This window comes from Scyliorhinus canicula, chromosome 11, assembly GCF_902713615.1.
Source record: "Scyliorhinus canicula chromosome 11, sScyCan1.1, whole genome shotgun sequence".
Lineage (NCBI taxonomy): Eukaryota > Metazoa > Chordata > Chondrichthyes > Carcharhiniformes > Scyliorhinidae > Scyliorhinus > Scyliorhinus canicula.
Window position 1 is genome coordinate 158,205,710 of NC_052156.1, and position 19,483 is coordinate 158,225,192.

At 46.5% G+C, this 19,483-nt stretch overlaps 1 protein-coding gene across 19 annotated transcripts in view; it reads right to left on the bottom strand.

Annotated features, from left to right (window-relative positions):
* Positions 1-19,483, bottom strand: part of celf2 (cugbp, Elav-like family member 2) — a 925,307-nt gene that overhangs the window by 13,031 nt on the left and 892,793 nt on the right. For all 19 annotated transcript variants that reach the window (XM_038811867.1, XM_038811866.1, XM_038811859.1 and 16 more), the window contains 2 exons: positions 16,817-16,945; positions 2,360-2,395 (listed from right to left, as the gene is read on the bottom strand). In XM_038811867.1, coding sequence (XP_038667795.1) covers positions 2,360-2,395; positions 16,817-16,945 — 165 coding nt within the window. The remainder of the gene's footprint in view (positions 1-2,359; positions 2,396-16,816; positions 16,946-19,483) is intronic.

Genomic DNA, 19,483 nt, shown 5'->3' on the forward strand with positions numbered 1-19,483 from the left:
ACACTTGAGGGGAGAGAGAAAGAGAGAGAGAGAGAGAGAGAGAGAGAGAGAGAAAGAAAGAGAGAGAGAGAGAAAGAAAGAAGAGAATAAGAAAGAAGAGAAAAAGAGAGAAAGTGAGAGTGAGGAGCGAGAAAGTGAGAGCCAGAAAGAGAGAGGGAAAGTGAGAGCGAGAGAGAGAAAGTGAGAGCGAGAAAGTGAGAGCGAGGGAGAGAGAGAGAGAATGAGGGAGAGAGAGAATGAGGGAGAGTGAGAGAAAGAGAGTGAGAGAAAGAGAGTGAGAAAGAGAGAGTGAGAAAGAGAGCAAGAAAAAGAGTGAGAAAGTCAGTGTGAGAAAGAGTGAGAAAGAGAGTGAGAGTGAGAAAGAGAGTGAGAAAGAGTGAGAGTGAAAAATAGAAAGAGAGTGAGAAAGAGAGAAAGAGCGAGTGAGAAAGAGCGAGAGTGAGAAAGAGGGAGAGTGAGAAAGAGGGAGAGTGAGAAAGAGGGAGAGTGAGAAAGAGGGAGAGTGAGAAAGAGAGTGAGTGAGAAAGAGAGTGAGTGAGAAAGAGAGAGAGTGAGAAAGAGAGAGAGTGAGAAAGAGAGAGAGTGAGAAAGAGAGAGAGTGAGAAAGAGAGAGAGTGAGAAAGAGCGAGTGAGAAAGAGCGAGTGAGAAAGAGCGAGTGAGAAAGAGCGAGAGTGAGAAAGAGAATGAGAAAGAGAGAGTGAGAAAGAGAGAGAGTGAGAAAGAGAGAGAGTGAGAAAGAGAGAGAGTGAGAAAGAGAGAGTGAGAAAGAGAGAGTGAGAAAGAGAGAGTGAGAAAGAGAGAGTGAGAAAGAGAGAGTGAGAAAGGGAGCAAAAAAGAGAGAGAGAGAAAGAGAGAGAGAGAGTAAGAGAGAGAGAGAGAGAAAGAAAGAAAGAGAGAGAAAGAAAGAAAAAGAGAAAAATAAATAAACAATCAGAACTCTGCCCATTCCCGAAGCCACAGGCAGACCAGATTGTAATGCGAGCTGGCACAGTGAGAGTGGTAAGGCAGACGACATCCAGTACGTGGCGCACAAGCTCCAGATGCCAGCTTTTTAATTCCTTAAACAAACAGGAAAACCTTCACCCCAAGATGGAGGAGGGAAAAATTCCCTCTGCCGTGCTTCTGTTCATGATTTCACACGAGAAAGAAGAACTCTCTCTCTCTCCCTCCCTCTTCCCGAATTAAGGTTTCAGTCTGAAAAATAACACGACACCTTCATGGAAACGTCCCCATGCTCAAAGCAGCAAGCTGCAGTTATGTAGCACCTTTAACCCCCAAGGTGCTTTGTGGGAGCTTTTTAATAAAATAAACAGGATTCTGAGCCACATATTAAGACAGATAACCAAAAGGTTCAGTCAAAGAGGTGGATTTTAAGGAGCTTCCTAAAAGAGACGAGAAAGGTAGAGATAAGGATTTGTTCAAGGGAACTCCAGAGCTTACGGGCAGGCAATTGAAGGCTTGGGCACCACTGGTAGAGCAATGGAAATCGAGGATATGCAATCAGCTGGTTAGTTCTAACAAAGCCAGACTAATACCCCTTTCATCTACCCCATATATAGTGTTCTCTCTCCACCTCTCTCCCCACCCCTCCGCCCTCTCTCCATCCGCCCAGCATGCCTCGCAATACTATCCCACGGCACTGAAATTTATGGAAATTGATTAAAAATAGCTCATTAGCAAACTAACCAAATAGTAAATCTCCTGGACATCGGGTGAAACAGGTCTCGAGGGACATGATCAATTAGTTCAGGTCATCCGAACACAAGTCCTACACTTTTGCTGCCTTTTATACAGCAGTGGAACTTCTTGCCTCACTTTTTATAATGGAAACAGGAGGCTTATAGTTCTCGCATTGAAATTAGAGAATTTTTTGCCAGCGGTGGTGGTTCATCACCTCCACTGGCAGGAGGGTGAAATTGTGCGGTGACAAGTTTACATGGGCCGTTTCCATTATAAATGCGGAGACAGGATTTCATATTGGGAAAAATTCGGGCAACAAACAAACACACTGGTGAGACGGCAAAGACATCTTAACAATCTCCTTGGCAGCGCACATGGGAATATGATAGATAATAATCAGGTGAAGTGGCTTACAGCACGAGGGCCAGAAGGGGAGAAAGTTAGGGCCGTACAACCGGTCCTTATTTTTGTTATAAAGTTCACACTTACAATGGGAACGGCCTATGTAAACCTGTCACGCTATTGTTATATTGTCCTGTTAGCGGTGCTGTCACATGCTTGCACTGTCACCTTCCCATTATGAATGCTGACCTTGGAATTTATAATGGAAAAAGTGTGCACGGACTCAGGATATTTAACATGTACACAGTCACAAAGAGTAATTCATAAAATACATACCTGACATGGACTGCTGATTGCTGGTTCCCCATTGCACTGTGGGAACAAATGTAAAAACACTCACACACATGCTCAAACAACCCTAATGTCCCTACCAATTTATACTTTATTTTAATAATAGAATAACCACTGTGCTACCATGTCGCCCCGGTCTAGGGATTCCAAGATCAACATGTTTGACGCTGACGAGGAATGGACGCCCATTCTAGGCCCTGCCAGGTTTGTGTTTTTATTTAATGGATTTCAATGCATTCTCTTTCTGCTGGTTAGAGACTTGAGCACTTGTCTCCATCTCGCACACATTGTTGATAATCACCCGATTAATCTAAAAGACCCCACATGCTGACTCGCACTGAGCATTTTCATAGGAAATCTACATATATATAGATTTTTCCATATCACCTGATTATAAATGAGATCATTATGTCGAGTAAAACTATGTGCAGAATCTGATAATTGCATTAATCCTTTGCCCCCCAAAGGGGTTTTGCTTAAAATGAAGAGGGTGTTACAAATTGAAGAGGTTTTGATTTGAAAGTTGGCAGTGGTCCTTGCTAAGAAATTGGATATCGTCCCCTGGGTCAAACACTTTAACGCCATAACATTTTTCACTGTCGGTTCCACATTTCACTTGACCATCTCAATCGGTGTATTGTGCCCACCACCACCCTAAATGTCCCCCCCCCCCCCCACCCCGGCCACCCACACACACACTTTAGATTCTAACATGATACGCAGAACTCTCCATTTGAGCGGAGGTGGATGGATGACCCCTTGCTTTTAAACTTCTGCCAAAACCAGTCTGGAACCAGCAATGAGTTGTTCACCTCTCTATTAGTCCTCCCTCTCCTGCACAGTGAGATTGTGAGTTGATGGGCAGGAGCATTCTCCACCTCCGAGCGGAGATGTAACACGAGCTGTGCAAATGGATCAATATTGATACTTTTCCTCAATCCTTCAGAAGTACAAGCACAAAGAGGGCAGCACGGTGGCACAGTGGGTTCGCTCTGCTGCCTCACGGCGCCGAGGTTCCAGGTTCGATCCCGGCTCTGGGTCACTGTCCGTGTGGAGTTTGCACATTCTCCCCGTGTTTGCGCGGGTTTCGCCCCCACAACCCAAAGATGTGCAGGGTAGGTGGATTGGCCACGCTAAATTGCCCCTTAATCGGAAAAAATTAATTGGGTACTCTAAATTTATTTTTAAAAAGTACAAGTACAAGCACAAAGAAGGTAAGGGTGGAGACATTCGGAGAGGGTAACAAGACAGCTTCACTTTGTCAGGGGTGGTGGGAAGGAACGTAGTGTTTCTTTGAATATGAGATGAGCAAGGAGAGGTGTGAAGGAACCCGACAGGTGACATTCTGGATGCTGCAGATTCAATGAGCTGAGCTCCAGATTTGAGAATAATCTTTATCGAGATTACTTGAATCACGAATGCCGAAAGAATGAGGAAAATCTGGGTTCAGATTGATGAGGGGTACTAAAAAAATCATTTACAACTGTGCGCTGCACACTTAATCAGGCGTGTTCAGGGGAAACAGAAATTCCTGAAAACCTGAAATTAAAAACAAAAATGCTGGGAGTATATGCAACATGTCAGGACCTGTATTGTCCCTGCAGTGTGAACCATCTACAACATGCACTGCAGGAACTCGACAATGCTCCTGCCACAGCGCCTCCCAAACCCTTGTCCTTTACCGCCTAGAAGCACAGCCACAAGGCAACTTCACCATCGGCAGGTTCCTTTCCAAGCCCCACACCATCCTGACTTGGACCTATTTATGACTGTTCCTTCACTGATCCAAAATCCTGCAAGATCTTCACTAAGTGGTCTATGGATGTACCTGCACCATATGGTCTGTAGCGGCTCAAGAAGGCTCATTGCAGCCTTCCAGAGGGCAATTAAGGTAGAGCAATAATTGCTCGCCTTGCATTTACCAGCAATGTCTACATCCCATAAACAAATAAAACAAAAAGACTGGTCAGAACGATATAGTCATGTTGAATGCTCAGGTTTGGGGAAGGCTTCACCTGAAAGACCATTTTGATAGTGAACATTCTGGAAACACAAACTCGTGTTGATTGGTAATCTGAGCGGGAACTTTGCAAAAAAACATATCTTGGAAATAAGAATGTTGAATCTGATCCGCCATCTCTCGAATTAGGTTTATTGTCGGACGACTGTGCCCTTCAGCAAAACATCCTTTCATTGTTTCACTGTCAATAGATTTGGACATGTTGCACAGTTAACGACTCTGGCTCCATTCAGTATTATTGATTAGCAAGAGGTCTGCTGTCATCACATAAGAGCTGAAAGCAGAGCTGACTGTGCTGGAGATGACAAAGGTTTGCCGTAGGCTGTCGGACAGATCAGCGGTCTGATGGCGTGATGTCCTGCTTCACCTCTTCCCAGCACAGTGAGGTTTCGCTGTTGGAACCTCTCTACCTCCCTAACCTCCTTCAGCCTGATCACTCTCCCAGAGGCTGTGCCGGCCTCATATCCTGGCCTCTGTGCATCACTCATTTCCTTTGCAGGATTGTTAGCCACCATGCTTTCAGCTGCCTGGGTCTGAATCTCTGGAATGTCTGCAGACTCCCTTCTCCTTGAAGACAATTCTCAAATCTGTTGTCATCTGTCCAAGTCTCTCCTTTGTTTGAACCCTCCTGTGAAGTTGGAACGAGGCAGGAATGTTGCTTTGACAATCTGAACACCGAAGAGGGCGACATGACCAGAGGTCTGATGGTTTGAACAGCGATTTCATTGATAGAAAAGCTTTCCCAGTAAGCCCCTGGACCTCCCCTTCTTAAGCTCACCAACTAGAGTGGCGCTTCAGATGATCCAAGTAAATACTACACACTTGCCAAGTAGCAGCTTGCTTCAGCTATAGAACAACAGCATGATTTAAACCATTTCTGTCTGCACCAAATATCCCTGTGCTTGTTTCCCAGCGGTGTCAACCCAAAACAATCAGCCGAGCCTTGGCTGATTTCTCTCGTTAGACTGTGGCCTGAGACTTGAGGCCAACTAATGCCATTAGTGTTGGGCTGACGGAAATCAATTAATGGATTGATGGTGGCACTTTTCTTGGTAAAGCACCGTTGCACAGTGGTGCGCACTGTTGCTTCACAGCTCCAGGGTCCCAGGTTCGATTCCCAGCTTTTGGGTCACTGTCTGTGTGGAGTCTGCACGTTCTCCCTGTGTCTGCGTGGGTTTCCTCCGGGTGCTCCGGTTTCCTCCCACAAGTCCCGAAAGACGTGCTGTTAGGTGAATTGGTCATTCTGAATTCTTCCTCAGTGTCCCCGAACAGGCGCCGGAGTGTGGCGTCTGGGGGATTTACACAGTAACTTCATTGCAGTGTTCATGTAAGCCTACTTGTGACAATAAAGATTATTATTGTAAAGTAGTGCACCGTGGTCAAGGTGCAATTGCCCCAGTGGTCCAGGTGCAATTGCACCATGTGGTAATACAGATTGTTGCAATATAGTTCAAGAAGAGTAGATCAGCAGTTTTATTCTGAAAGTGATCTCAACTAGGCTCGGTGCCGAGAGGCTATGGAATAGAACAAAGTAGAAGAAGGAAAGAGCTTTATTTAGAGTATTATTGTGCCTCAATAATGCCTGAAAGTGCAGTCATTCCTGTTAGGGAAGCATGTCCGGCTGCCAATTTACAAAACGCTCCTTCAAACACCCGAGAAATGGATGATCTGCTTTTGAAAGTTGACAAGGGTACTGGGAGAACATCTACTTTTGTCCAAGAAGTGTCCATTGGATACTTAGCATTCATCAGACCCTGATTAACAGTTCATCCAAAGGCCACCCAGGTCTCCATTGGGCCTGGGACTTGGTGTCTGGCTCTGATGCGAGAATGCTACCAACAAAGCCAAGCTGTATAGATAGGCAGGATTATTGCTCCCGACTGTTATCCTGCTACCCGTCTTTTAGAATGTTCATCCACTAACATTGAGCACTTGTCGGTGCTTGGAGCTGTGTGGAGGTAGGTGCTTGGAGCTGTGTGGAGGTAGGTGCTTGGAGCTGTGTGGAGATAGGTGCTTGGAGCTGTGTGGAGATAGGTGCTTGGAGTTGTGTGGAGGTAGGGGCTTGGAGCTGTGTGGAGGTAGGGGCTTGGAGCTGTGTGGAGGTAGGGGCTTGGAGCTGTGTGGAGATCAGTGCTTGGAGCTGTGTGGAGGTAGGGCTTGGAGCTGTGTGGAGGTAGGGGCTTGGAGCTGTGTGGAGATCAGTGCTTGGAGCTGTGTGGAGGTAGGTGCTTGGAGCTGTGTGGAGGTAGGGGCTTGGAGCTGTGTGGAGGTAGGGGCTTGGAGCTGTGTGGAGATCGGTGCTTGGAGCTGTGTGAAGGTAGGTGCTTGGAGCTGTGTGGAGGTAGGGGCTTGGAGCTGTGTGGAGGTAGGGGCTTGGAGCTGTGTGGAGGTAGGGGCTTGGAGTTGTGTGGAGGTAGGGGCTTGGAGCTGTGTGGAGGTAGGGGCTTGGAGCTGTGTGGAGGTAGGGGCTTGGAGCTGTGTGGAGGTAGGGGCTTGGAGCTGTGTGGAGGTAGGTGCTTGGAGCTGTGTGGAGGTAGGGTTTGGAGCTGTGTGGAGGTAGGTGCTTGGAGCTGTGTGGAGGTAGGTGCTTGGAGCTGTGTGGAGGTAGGGTTTGGAGCTGTGTGGAGGTAGGTGCTTGGAGCTGTGTGGAGGCAGGGGCTTGGAGCTGTGTGGAGGCAGGGGCTTGGAGCTGTGTGGAGGCAGGGGCTTGGAGCTGTGTGGAGGTAGGGGCTTGGAGCTGTGTGGAGGTAGGGGCTTGGAGCTGTGTGGAGGTAGGGGCTTGGAGCTGTGTGGGGGTAGGTGCTTGGAGCTGTGTGAAGGTAGGTGCTTGGAGCTGTGTGGAGGTAGGGGCTTGGAGCTGTGTGGAGGTAGGGGCTTGGAGCTGTGTGGAGATCGGTGCTTGGAGCTGTGTGAAGGTAGGTGCTTGGAGCTGTGTGGAGGTAGGGGCTTGGAGCTGTGTGGAGGTAGGGGCTTGGAGTTGTGTGGAGGTAGGGGCTTGGAGCTGTGTGGAGGTAGGGGCTTGGAGCTGTGTGGAGGTAGGGGCTTGGAGCTGTGTGGAGGTAGGGGCTTGGAGCTGTGTGGAGGTAGGTGCTTGGAGCTGTGTGGAGGTAGGGTTTGGAGCTGTGTGGAGGTAGGTGCTTGGAGCTGTGTGGAGGCAGGGGCTTGGAGCTGTGTGGAGGCAGGGGCTTGGAGCTGTGTGGAGGCAGGGGCTTGGAGCTGTGTGGAGGTAGGGGCTTGGAGCTGTGTGGAGGTAGGGGCTTGGAGCTGTGTGGAGATCAGTGCTTGGAGCTGTGTGGAGGCAGGGGCTTGGAGCTGTGTGGAGGTAGGTGCTTGGAACTGTGTGGAGGCAGGGGCTTGGAGCTGTGTGGAGATAGGTGCTTGGAACTGTGTGGAGGTAGGGGCTTGGAGCTGTGTGGAGGTAGGTGCTTGGAGCTGTGTGGAGGTAGGTGCTTGGAGCTGTGTGGAGGCAGGGGCTTGGAGTTGTGTGGAGGCAGAGGCTTGGAGCTGTGTGGAGGTAGGGGCTTGGAGCTGTGTGGAGGTAGGTGCTTGGAGTTGCGTGAAGGTAGGTGCTTGGAGCTGTGTGGAGGTAGGTGCTTGGAGCTGTGTGAGGTAGGTGCTTGGAGCTGTGTGGAGGTAGGGGCTTGGAGTTGTGTGGAGCACAGGAAAGCAGCATCTCGGGGGAAGTAGAACATTATGGCTGGAAACCACCTGATACATCTCCTAAGGCTCCTAAAGCAGTGATGATTTGTGAGCTGATATACTGAGTCGGTAATCTGGTGCTCCGGTTTCCTCCCACAACTCCCGAAAGACATGCTGTTAGGTGAATTGGACATTCTGAATTCTCCCCTCTGTGCAGCCGAACAGGCGCCGGAATGTGGCGACGAGGGGCTTTTCACAGCAACGTCATTGCTGTGTTATTGCCAGCGTACTTGTGACAATAATAAAGATAATTCACGGTCAAACCTCTCTGCGTGGTAGGCTGTCTAGGACAAGGTTACAAGCGAATATGTGGCACTCTCAGGCAACAGCAGTGCAGCTGTGTGATTCAACACTGTCGCAGGGGTGAAAATGAGAATGAGAAACTGAAGGTATAAAATAAATTAAAATCAAAGGAATCAAAATGTAACCCGCGAATCTTTTAAAAAAAATAATTTTAAGGCTTCCTGTTTAATAATGATCCATGCCGGATGACTGTCCGGTTAACAGTGAGAATAAGTCTCCTCATGACCACGTCTGGCATCAAATTTGTCACCGAGTGGAAAAGCCAGCACAGGATACTGGTGTTTGCACGATCTGTCAGGCTGTTGTTGCTCACTGCCTAACAAAACCTGAGGAGCAGCTATAAAAATGTTAACATTGAAAAATAACCATAACGGAGCCGCGGAGACAGGGGTACGGACCCTGTGCCACTGTGGTGTCTGCTGAGCTGATACTCTGTGGGTTTTGCGTGAAATACCGCCATTTGTAAACATTAACTTTTGATGCTGGCGCTGATTGGGGACAGGGCGAGGGTCTTATTGAACATGGCCTCCAGGGGATGGTGGTTTCGTGAGGGTGGGGAGGGGAGGGGAGAGAAATTTAATTGGCAGGCAATCAAGACTGTTGAGCATCACTGGGATAGGTTTAAACCAATATTTTATAATTTGAGTGAAAAGTACCACGTTGTATACCACACTGGGAAACGAGTTCTGCAGATGCTGGTTTCTGTGGCTCTGGCAGTCTTATTCTTCTTTAAGTTGCTCCTTTGATTAAATCAATTGCACAACCCGCTTCAATATCATGCCTTCCTCCATTACATCGGCTAGAAAAACACGACTTAAATCAGTGCCCGATAAATTATATATAAATTATAAATTAACGGCTCTGTCTGAAAGGACGAGGGGAGCAAATTCAATAGCCATTTTCAAAAAGAAAATGTTTCAAGGTTGTGGGGAAACTTGGGGGTAAGGATGTGGAGGGGTGCACTTATGGGGTGTAACTGGACTGATCTCTCAAAGTGTCAGCATAGGGAGGATGGGTAGAATGGCCACCTCCTGTGCTGTAAGGTTTTAGGAGTCTGTAACGAAATGAGGACTGGTGTCAAACAAAACTCTTACCTCGCTGCCATCAAAAGCAGGGGTGGGTGGGGTGGCAAAAGAACTCATATGATGGCTACCCGCAATGCTAAATAAAAAATGTTGGAAACTGCGAACAAAATTAAAAGCACCTAAATTTTGATAGCCCTTTATAACTTATCTCAGAAACCTCACAAAGCACTTCACTTGCAATGAATTGCTTTAAAGTGCAGAGTTGGTCAGTATGTCGTCAAATATGGCAGCCAATTTGTGAACATCAAGACGTCACAAAAACAGCAACGAGCTGAACAGGCAGTGAATGGTTTCTGGTAGGGCGGTTCGAGAGAGAGAGAGGAATGGTGGCTGTGAACATCCTTCCTCCAAATCATTTGGCATTAGATATGTCACTTTAGTGATTTATCTGAAGAATGGCAACTCCAACCATGTAGCACTCGCTCAGCACGGAACCGAAATGTCAACCTGGTTTATGTGCTCTACTCTGAGGGGGAGAAATCTATTATCTGCTGACCCAAATGAGAGTCCACTCGCAAGCCGAGGAAGGGAGAAGGCCAAGCCGATGCGTCTTTTTTTATATCTTGGCGGGCTGTGACAAGGCCAGCATTTGTTGTCCCACACAAATTGCCCTGACAACGCAGTGGTGAGTTGCCAACTTGAACCGCTGCAGTCTATGTGGTGTAGGCACACCCACAGCGCTGTTTGATAGTGAATTCCAAGGAACACCGATACAGTTCCAAGTCAGGACGGTGAGTGACTTACGGCGGATCTACCAGGTGATGGTGTTCTCAATCACCTACTGTCCTTGTTCTTCTCGATGGGCGAGGGTTTGAGAGGAGCTGGTGAAGACACCTTGAAATGCATCATGTTTGGACCAGGGATGTAATAAGGCCAGAACTGAACACCAGTGAATTATTCCGAAATAACTTTGCTCGATAACAGATTGTCAATATCTTCCATTATAATCTAGGGAACAACATAGATTGAATCTTGCAGTAATAAGCTATACTTGATTGTTCTATTACAGTGATGTTAGGGTCTACGGTGACTTGCCGTGTACAAGCTAAAAATAAAATGGCTTGATCTGGAGAAGGCGGGGGGGGGGGCGGCGGCGTTAGACAGGGGTTCTTCTGAAGTGACCAAAAACATTTAGAAGCAGAGGGATGGGAGCAAATCACCTCACCTCATTGCACCCACAGTGAAAAATAGCAGGAGAAACACTCCGGAGTTTACCATTTACAGAATTAAGCTGCATGAATTACATCAAATCCTTGAGTTCAAAATTTTGAGTGGCAGTAGCAGTCTTAAGTAAAATTGGGCTCATAGTTACCCACTTTAAATGCACAGTACATTCCCTATATCCTTTGTTAAACCTCATTCAAATCCTTTATCTGAAACGATCTTCTTGGAAACAGACCTGGTGTTACACTGACTTATCTACAATTGGCTCCTTTAGATTAGTTTGGGATCACATCACTGATAATGCAGTACAAGTCTCTTTGGTTTAAGCAGACTTGAGAACTGATAGTACAGGATTCAATCATCGCAGGACTTCAGTACTAGACCTGCTCTGGAAGCTCCCATGTGCTCGAGAGTTTAAGCTTTCATTGTGCATGGAGTAACCCGTGGATTATGTCTCTTCTTTAACAAGCATTAACAGCTCATTGACACTCTGATGGCACAGTGACTGCTCTGTGTAGAGTTGACCCAGACAATACAGGGCTTGATGATGAGCTGATGCCTCCCAACTTGGACGGTACGTTGTAGGGGCAAAAACCGGCCTCAGAATCGCAAAATTTAAAGAACAGCCAAATCTGTCTGCACGGATATGAAAATGCAGGGGAGTTTGTTTGTGTATTGCTCGTCTCATAGTTCAGATGTAGAACACAACGTTCATTTATACAGCATTTTCCACACACCCAGCACATCTCAAAAGTGTTTTTGGCCAATGAATTACTTTCGAGGCACAGCCACTGTCATGTTTAAAATAAATTTAGAATACCCAATTCATTTTTTCCAATTAACGGGCAATTTAGCGTGTTCAATCCACCTACCTTGCACATTTTTTGGGTTGTGGGGGCGAAACCCACGCAGACACGGGGAGAATGTGCAAACTCCACACGGACAGTGACCCAGAACCGGGATCGAACCTGGGACCTCGGCGCCGTGAGACTGCCGTGCTACCACTGCGCCACCGTGCTGCCCTTCACAGCCACTGTTAGAATGGTGGGGGCCAATTTGCAAACATCAAGGTCCCAAAAATAGTAATGTGATAGTGTACAGGTAATCTACTTTTAAGTGGCGTTGCCTGAGGGATAGATTTTGGCCAGTAAACCCCAGATAACTGCTCTGCTCGTCTTCAAAATAATGCTGTGGGATCTTTTACATCTACCCAAGAGAGCAGATAGACCCTTGGTTTAATGCATGATTTGAAAGACAGGGTAGCACTCCCTCGGTGCTGCACTGGAGTGTCAAGCCTCTATTATTTTGCTCAATTCTCTGCAGATGGACTTCAGCCGATGGCCGTTTGATTCAGAGGCGAGAGTGCGGACATTGGACTATTGCCTTTTTCAGTGCAGAAGTATCTATGGCCACAACCAGATGATTGGCTTTCTTCTGGCCCTCCTCTGTGGTGGTGATGTTGAGAGTTCCACACTATCCACTGGGATTGGTCGAGAAGAGAAAATTGATCCGTACCCACAGTGCTAGCAAAGGCGGCATCAAAAAATAATGTTACAGAGCAGCCGCTTCTACACGACTGAACACAAACACCAAATCCACTTTTGACAGGAACTTTTGGGGGCATCAGCAGTGGCATTTTGTCTTTCCACTGATCAAGCTCATTTGGCTAATGGGGGGTCATTAAAATGCCCCTCCTGTATTCCGCATGGGAAAGTTCAGAGGTTCTCCAAGGGTGAAATTAAGTCCCTGAGAAAACTACACCGTTATTTTGTATTCACAAAGCAGCGATTTATCAAGTTGCACCCAAAGAACCATCAAATTATGCCAGCGGCAAATTATTTGATCACTTGCGCAGTGAGATTTAAAATAGTAATTCAGCACAAGCACTTTGCAGAATACTTGCTAATCTTAGCCAGAAATCCATTAAATAATAGAAAAAATTATAATTAAAAAAAAAAATAATTAAAAATGTTCTGAACAAGCTCATTTTTTCCCCACAGCTTAACCCTACAATGGGGACCCATCCACTATCTCCTGGGCCCACATAAACTGACTTCATCTCATGCTTCACAACAGCATCATTTTTGATATCTGATGGAAAGTGGAGAAGTTAATCACTCCCAAATTAAATGGACCATCCAGTGTTCCGTGTTCCTGACCCATTTGCATCATGCAGGAGAGACAGTAACTCATGTGCAACTTGAGTGAGTTACGGAGTTTTCACACTTGTGACAGCACATTGAAAACATGCTCACCAATGTGAGATTCTACATTTAATTCAACCCCCTTCCCTGAAAACACAGAGGCACAGTGGTTAGCATTGCTGCCTCACAGCGCCAGGGACCTGGGTTCAATTGCACCTTTGAGTGACTGTGTGGAGTTTGCACTTTCCGTGTCTGGGTGGGTTTTCTCCGGGTGCTCTGGTTTCCTCCCACACTCCAAAGATTTGCAAGATAAGTGGATTGGCCATGCTAAACTGCCTAACCTGCACTTGCAGGTAAAGTGGGGTTGCAGAGATAGGGTGGGGAGGTGGGCCTAGGTAGCATGCTCTTTATGAGGGTTGGTGCAGACCCGATGGGCCAAATGGCCTCCTTTTGCACCGTAGGAATTCTATGATTCTATGAAATATATGCTGAGACCCATAAGTAATTCCCTGGAAGAATATATAGAGTCAAAACAATAAACAGGTGAATTGTAGAGCATAAGAACGAGGAGCAGGAATGGGCAATTCAGCCCCTTGAGTCCGCTCCACCATTCAATACGATCATAGCTGATCTCCTCTCGGTCTCAACTCCACTTTCCTGCCCGTTCTCCATAACCCTTCAACCCATTACTAATTACAAACCTGTCTATCTCCTCCTTAAATTTACTCAATGTCCCAGCAACCACCACACTCTGGGGCAATGAATTCCACAGGTTCATGACCCTTTGGGAGAAGTAATTTCTCTTCATCCCTGTTTTAAATCTGCTACCCCTTGTCCTAAATCAATGACCTCTCACTCTAAATTGCCCCACAAGAGGAAACATCCGCTCTACATCTACATTGTCAATACCTCTTATGAGCTTATATACCTCAATTAGGTCTCCTCTCAACCTTCCAAACTCGAGAGAGTACAGGCCTAAACCTCTCACTCTCTCTCCTCATACGACAAACCCCTCATCTCTGGAATCAATCGAGTGAACCTCCTCTGAACTGCCTCCAATGCAACTCCATCCCTCCTCAAATAAGGGGATCAAAACTGTACACAGTACTCCAGGTACGGTCTCAATAATGCATTGTACAGTTGCAAAACCTCCCTATATTCGTACTCCATCCTTTAGCCATAAATGCCAAAATTCCAATTGCCTTCCTGATTACCTGCTGGACCTGCATACAAGTTTTTTGCGATAAATGCACGACCTCACCCAGATCCCTCTTCATCGAAGCATTCTGACGTTTCTATCCATTTAGATACTAAGTTGCCTTTCTATTTTTAAGACCAAAACGGATAACCTCGCACTTTTCCGTTTTAAACTCCATCTGCCAAATTTTGGCCCGCTTACCTAACCTATCCATATCCATTTGTAGATTTCTTATTCCTTCATTGCAACTCACTACCCAACCTATTTTAGTGTCATCTGCCAATTCGGCTACAGTACTTTCTATCCCTATATCTAAGCCATTAGTATATATTGTAAATAGTTGCGGCCCTGAGGGCTGAACCTTGTGGCACCCCACATGTTACAACTTGCCAACCAGAAGAACACCCATTTAAGCCGAATCGCTGCCATGTGTCAATTAGCCAGTCCTCTGTCCAAGCTAATGGGTATGTGATCTCCTAATGCCATGTGATCTTACCTTGTGTATTAACCGTTTGTGCGGCCCCTTTTCAAATGTCTCCTGGAAGTCCAGATATACTACATCTACAGGATGTCCATTATCTGCTTGGCTTGTTACATCTTCGAAGAACTCAAGCAAATTTGTCAACACGATTTACCCTTCATAAAACCAAGCTGGCTCTGATGGGTTGCGTTTTAACTTTCCAAATGTCCTGTTATTTCTTCCTTAATAATGGATTGTGACAATTTCCCAATGACAGATGTTAAACTAACTGGTCTATAGTTTCCTATTCTCTGCCTCCCTCCCTTTTTGAACAAGAGCGTCACATTAGCATTTCTCCAATCCACTGGAACCTTTCCCGCATCCAGGGAATTCTGGAATATTATAACCAATGGATCCACTATCTCCGCTGATACTTCCTTCAAGCCCCTAGGATGCAGGCCATTGAGCCCTGGGGACCTGTCTGCCTTCAATCCCAATAGTTAGTTTAGTACTTATTCCCTATTGATGATGATTGTTCTAATTTCCTCTCTTTCTATTACCTCTGCATTACCTGTTGCTATTGGGATGGTACGGGCAGCACAGTGGATAGCATTGCTGCCTCACGGTGCTGAGGTCCCAGGTTCGATCCTGGCTCTGGGTCACTGTCCACGTGGGGTTTGCACATTCTCCCCGTGTTTGCATGGATTTCGCCCCCACAACCCAAAATGATGTACAGGGTAGGTGGACTGGCCACGCTAAATTTCCCTTCAATTGGAAAAAATGAATTGGGCACTTTAAATTTAAAAAAAAAACTATTTGGATGGTACTCGTGTCCTGCACTGTGAAAATGGAGGCAAAATTTTGATTTAGCGTCGGCGCCATTTTGGTGTTCCCCACCATTAACTCCCTGGTTTCATCCTCCAAGACACCTGGGATCCTGGTGCTGTGAAGCAACAGTGCTAACCACTGTGATACCTTCTTTTTCCCTAATGATGATGATTGTTCTAAGTTTCTATTACCTATTATTATTGGGATGGTACTAGTGTCCTCCACTGTGAAAACAGAGGCAAAGTATTGATATAGCCCTAGCCACAGCCTTAGTCATGTGATTCCACAGGACTCTGGTCCCAGCATGTTTCAAGTGTAGACTGTCCCAGTGCAACAGCTCCCTCCTTCCCCAGTACTGGCACCAATATCCCATGAACTTGAACATTAATGATCAAAATCTCATTTAGAAATCCACTCCCGTCCAGCACAATTAATCTCTCAGGGACAGACTCGCTGGACCTCAGCAGGGTTGAGGAATGAAGCCTAGTGGGGTATTGTTATGGAAGGAAAAAAGCACTCTGACCAGGTGAAACGAATGGTTTTGGTGGACATCAGCCTGGGTTCATGGTGAACTGAACTCCCCTTGGGCTCAAAGAGTGTTTTCTCATCCGTCAATCCAAAAACCTAACAATCTAATAATAAGAATAATCTTTATTGTCACAAGTAGGCTTACATTAACACTGCAAATTAGTTACTGTGAAATTCCCTAGTCGGCACATTCCGGCGCCTGTTCGGGTACACAGAGGGAGAATTCAGAATGTCCAATTCACCCAACAATATGTCTTTCGGGATATGTGGGAGGAAACCCACGCAGACACAGGGAGAACGTGCAGCCTCCGCACGGACAGTGACCCAAGAACCTGGGACCCTGGCGCTGTGAAGCCATAGTGCTAAACGCTGTGCTACCGTGCCGCCCACACATGCGCTGTCTGAGTTTGCAGCCTGGAGATACAACGCATTCGGCTCTGACCCAGATCCAACAGAAATAGCAGAAAACATGGGAGAATATTTGCGCCAAAATAATGGGCCACCGTCAGTTGTGTTTCAATCCTGAACCATCAGGAAACAGGTGTGTGCTGCCAGAGTGTTGTCACTTTGCCAGTGGACACTTGCCCACCTAAATTAAGCTTCTCTAACATAAAATATGATCAGCTTGCGGTTACGGGCCCACTAAACACTTCAGTGAATTTATCACAACTTGAATCAATTAAACCACCCGGGCTCATGTGCCAACATCACTAAGCGTTTGTTTTCAGGAAATAAAATTGTGAATTACCCTCAAAATAATGACTCAAGAGAGACTGCACATAATGTCTAGTGACACATGTTTGGATATGTCTACAGCATGGTCCACAGCACATAGGAGGTAATCTAATTTTGAGTTTAGGTGTGATAGGATCAAACTCTCACTCCACCATAAACATCACTCCCCATTTTTGTTATATCTATTGCCATTTCTATGTATAATAATGAGCAACATCGCAAATATACATATAATACATACATTTTACTTTAAAATTAGTGAATTAAAATCGGGATACCTGGACTTGTCAATGCGCCAAGTGCACCGGAGGCCGCGAGTGGGTTGGCGTTGGAGGTGGCGGTGTTCTGCGCTGCTGCTGCAGCTGCTGCTAGGGTTGCCAGGTTTTGTAGCTGCAAAGCGTTCATACCTAAGGGGGGGGACACAAGACAACATCAGGCCACGTCTGACCAGATCCAATCACTCCTGGGAAACACTCTCCCATTTTTGCAGCCGGTGTAATCGCCTTTCATCGGAATAGCAGAACAACTATCCTAACCTCCTCTCCGCCATAAACCAGCCAGGTGCCAGGAGCAATCTCCTTTTAGCAAACTGGATCAGAGCAACACTTATACAGTGGAAACAAAAACAAATGTTATGAACCGAATGATGGCTCCTCAATTGAAAACAGAAAGCACCGGAAAGCGGTCATGAAAATACAACAGTAGGAGCAAGATGAAAGAAGATGACACTTCATCAGAACCTCTGATCTGGATCTATAATCACGCGGTTAACTCCTAAATGCCGGTGGTTCCTTTCAGTATTTTCTGGATTTCATTCCAATATCTGAAGATTTGTGTTTACATCTCCAAAATGCTGACCCTATTGTTCACCATACAACACACAGATAGGAACTTGCGTTCAAATTGAAGAGACTGAGTTTGTGTGGATTTAAAAGTGATTGGAAGATTCACCTAGCTTGGGCTAGAGGGGAGGAATCGCTAGTGTAAACCTCACATTTAAAATCAATTCTGGGATTAGAAATTACCCTGCTGGGAAAGGGAAGCATGCTGCTGGAATAGAAAATAGCTTTGGACTGAATCCAGAAGTGTCTACTTAAGGGACAGAGTAACTGTGGGGGTGGGTGGGGAGGAGGAAGAGTGGATTTTCAGTCATTTTTAAAGTTCAATAGGGAAATCTTTGGGGTTTCACATACAAGCTGCCTACTGAACAACGCTGGCAACACTGCATTGATGATGTGGTATCACATTCAGGGGTCTGGTGTTTGCTGATTTCTACTAGCCTAGATGGTGATCAATAAGAACAGAAGCATTCAAATTATTTGATATAAGGACCAGCAACATCTTGTAATTATATCGAGCCTTTAAAAGGTAATAAAACATCCCAAGACATTGTACAGGAGGAGTAATAAAAAAACTTCACATGAAAGGAAATGTCAGGATAGGAGAACAAAAACGTAAGTCAATGAGGTAGGAAAAAGGAAGCAGGCCAACAGGAATGGAAAATAGTTCTGGACTGGGTTCAGTGAGAATGAAGTGTCTACTTAAGCGACAGAGTAAAGTGCAACTATGGAGGGAGTTGGGGTGGGGGTCTTTTTAACAGTGAAATTGGGTAATCTCTCTGTAGTTTCAAGTATAAATTGCCTACTGAATAACACTTGGACAAGGTTGCTTTTAGATTGTTTGGTACAGTAAAAGTTTTCAGGCTGAAATCTTGTATGAACCTTCTAGCCAGTCACTGGAAACTCAAGTATCATTTTTTTAAAAAAGTTATTGATGGGGCTGGTTTAGCTCACTGGGCTAAATCTCTGGCTTTTAAAGCAGACCAAGCAGGCCAGCAGCACGGTTCGATTCCCGTACCAGACTACCCGGACAGGCGCCGGAATGTGGCAACTAGGGGCTTTTCACAGTAACTTAATTGAAGCCTACTCGTGACAATACACGCTTTTCATTTCATTTCATTTCATTTCTTTGTGCAGAGACCAGTCGGAGTATCTTAAAGAAACCGGGCGAGGTTTGAAAGCTTGGAGATGGAATCCCAGAGCTTAGGGCCCCCAGGTAGCTGAATGCACAGCTGCCAATTGTGGAGCAAACGAAAATCAGGGCAATCATAAGTAGCCAGAATTGGAGGAGTGAAGATATCTCAAGAAGGTTTGAAGACTGAAGGAGGTTAAAGGGAGACAGGGAGCGGGGTGAGCGTGGGAAAAGATTTGAAATCAAGAACGAAAATTTTCAAATGGAGGAATGATTGGCCCAGAAGTCATTGTAGCTCAGTGAGTATAGGGTTAATGAGTGAAGTAGACATGCTGCAAACTCAGATAGGGGCAGAGTTGTGCGTCCCATAGTTGTCCATTCCAATGTAACATGAACTCCAGCCCACCCATTTTATAGAAATTATAACACAAACAGGCCATTTGATCCAGGGCTAACTCTTCACCCAGAAATATGCACTCTAATTCCTTTCTTCTGCCCTTTCCCCATATTCTTTTACAAACTTTCTTTTTTAAATACCTACCAACTTCATTCTGAATGAACTGGCCGTGATAAAGCATCCACGTTCCAGTTCGGGATTCACCGTGAAACGGCGGGGCGGGCAGAAATGGCGCAGTGGAGTGGCGGGAACCACTCCGGCGTCGGGCCGCCCCAAAGGTGCGGAATCCTCTGCACCTTCAGGGGCTAGGCCGGCGCCAGAGTGGTTTGCGACCCACCGGCCGGCATGGAAGGCCTTTGGCACCGCAGCAGCCGGGGCCGAAAGGACTCCACCGGCTGGCGCGGGTCCGTGCATGCACGGGAGCGTCAGCGTCTGCTGACGTCATCCCCGCGCACGCGCGGGGGGGTTCACCTTCACACCGGCCATCGCGGAGGCTGACACGGCCGGCGCGTAGGAATAGAGTGCCCCCATGGCACAGGCCCGCCCGCGGATCGGTGGGCCCCGACCGTGGGCCAGG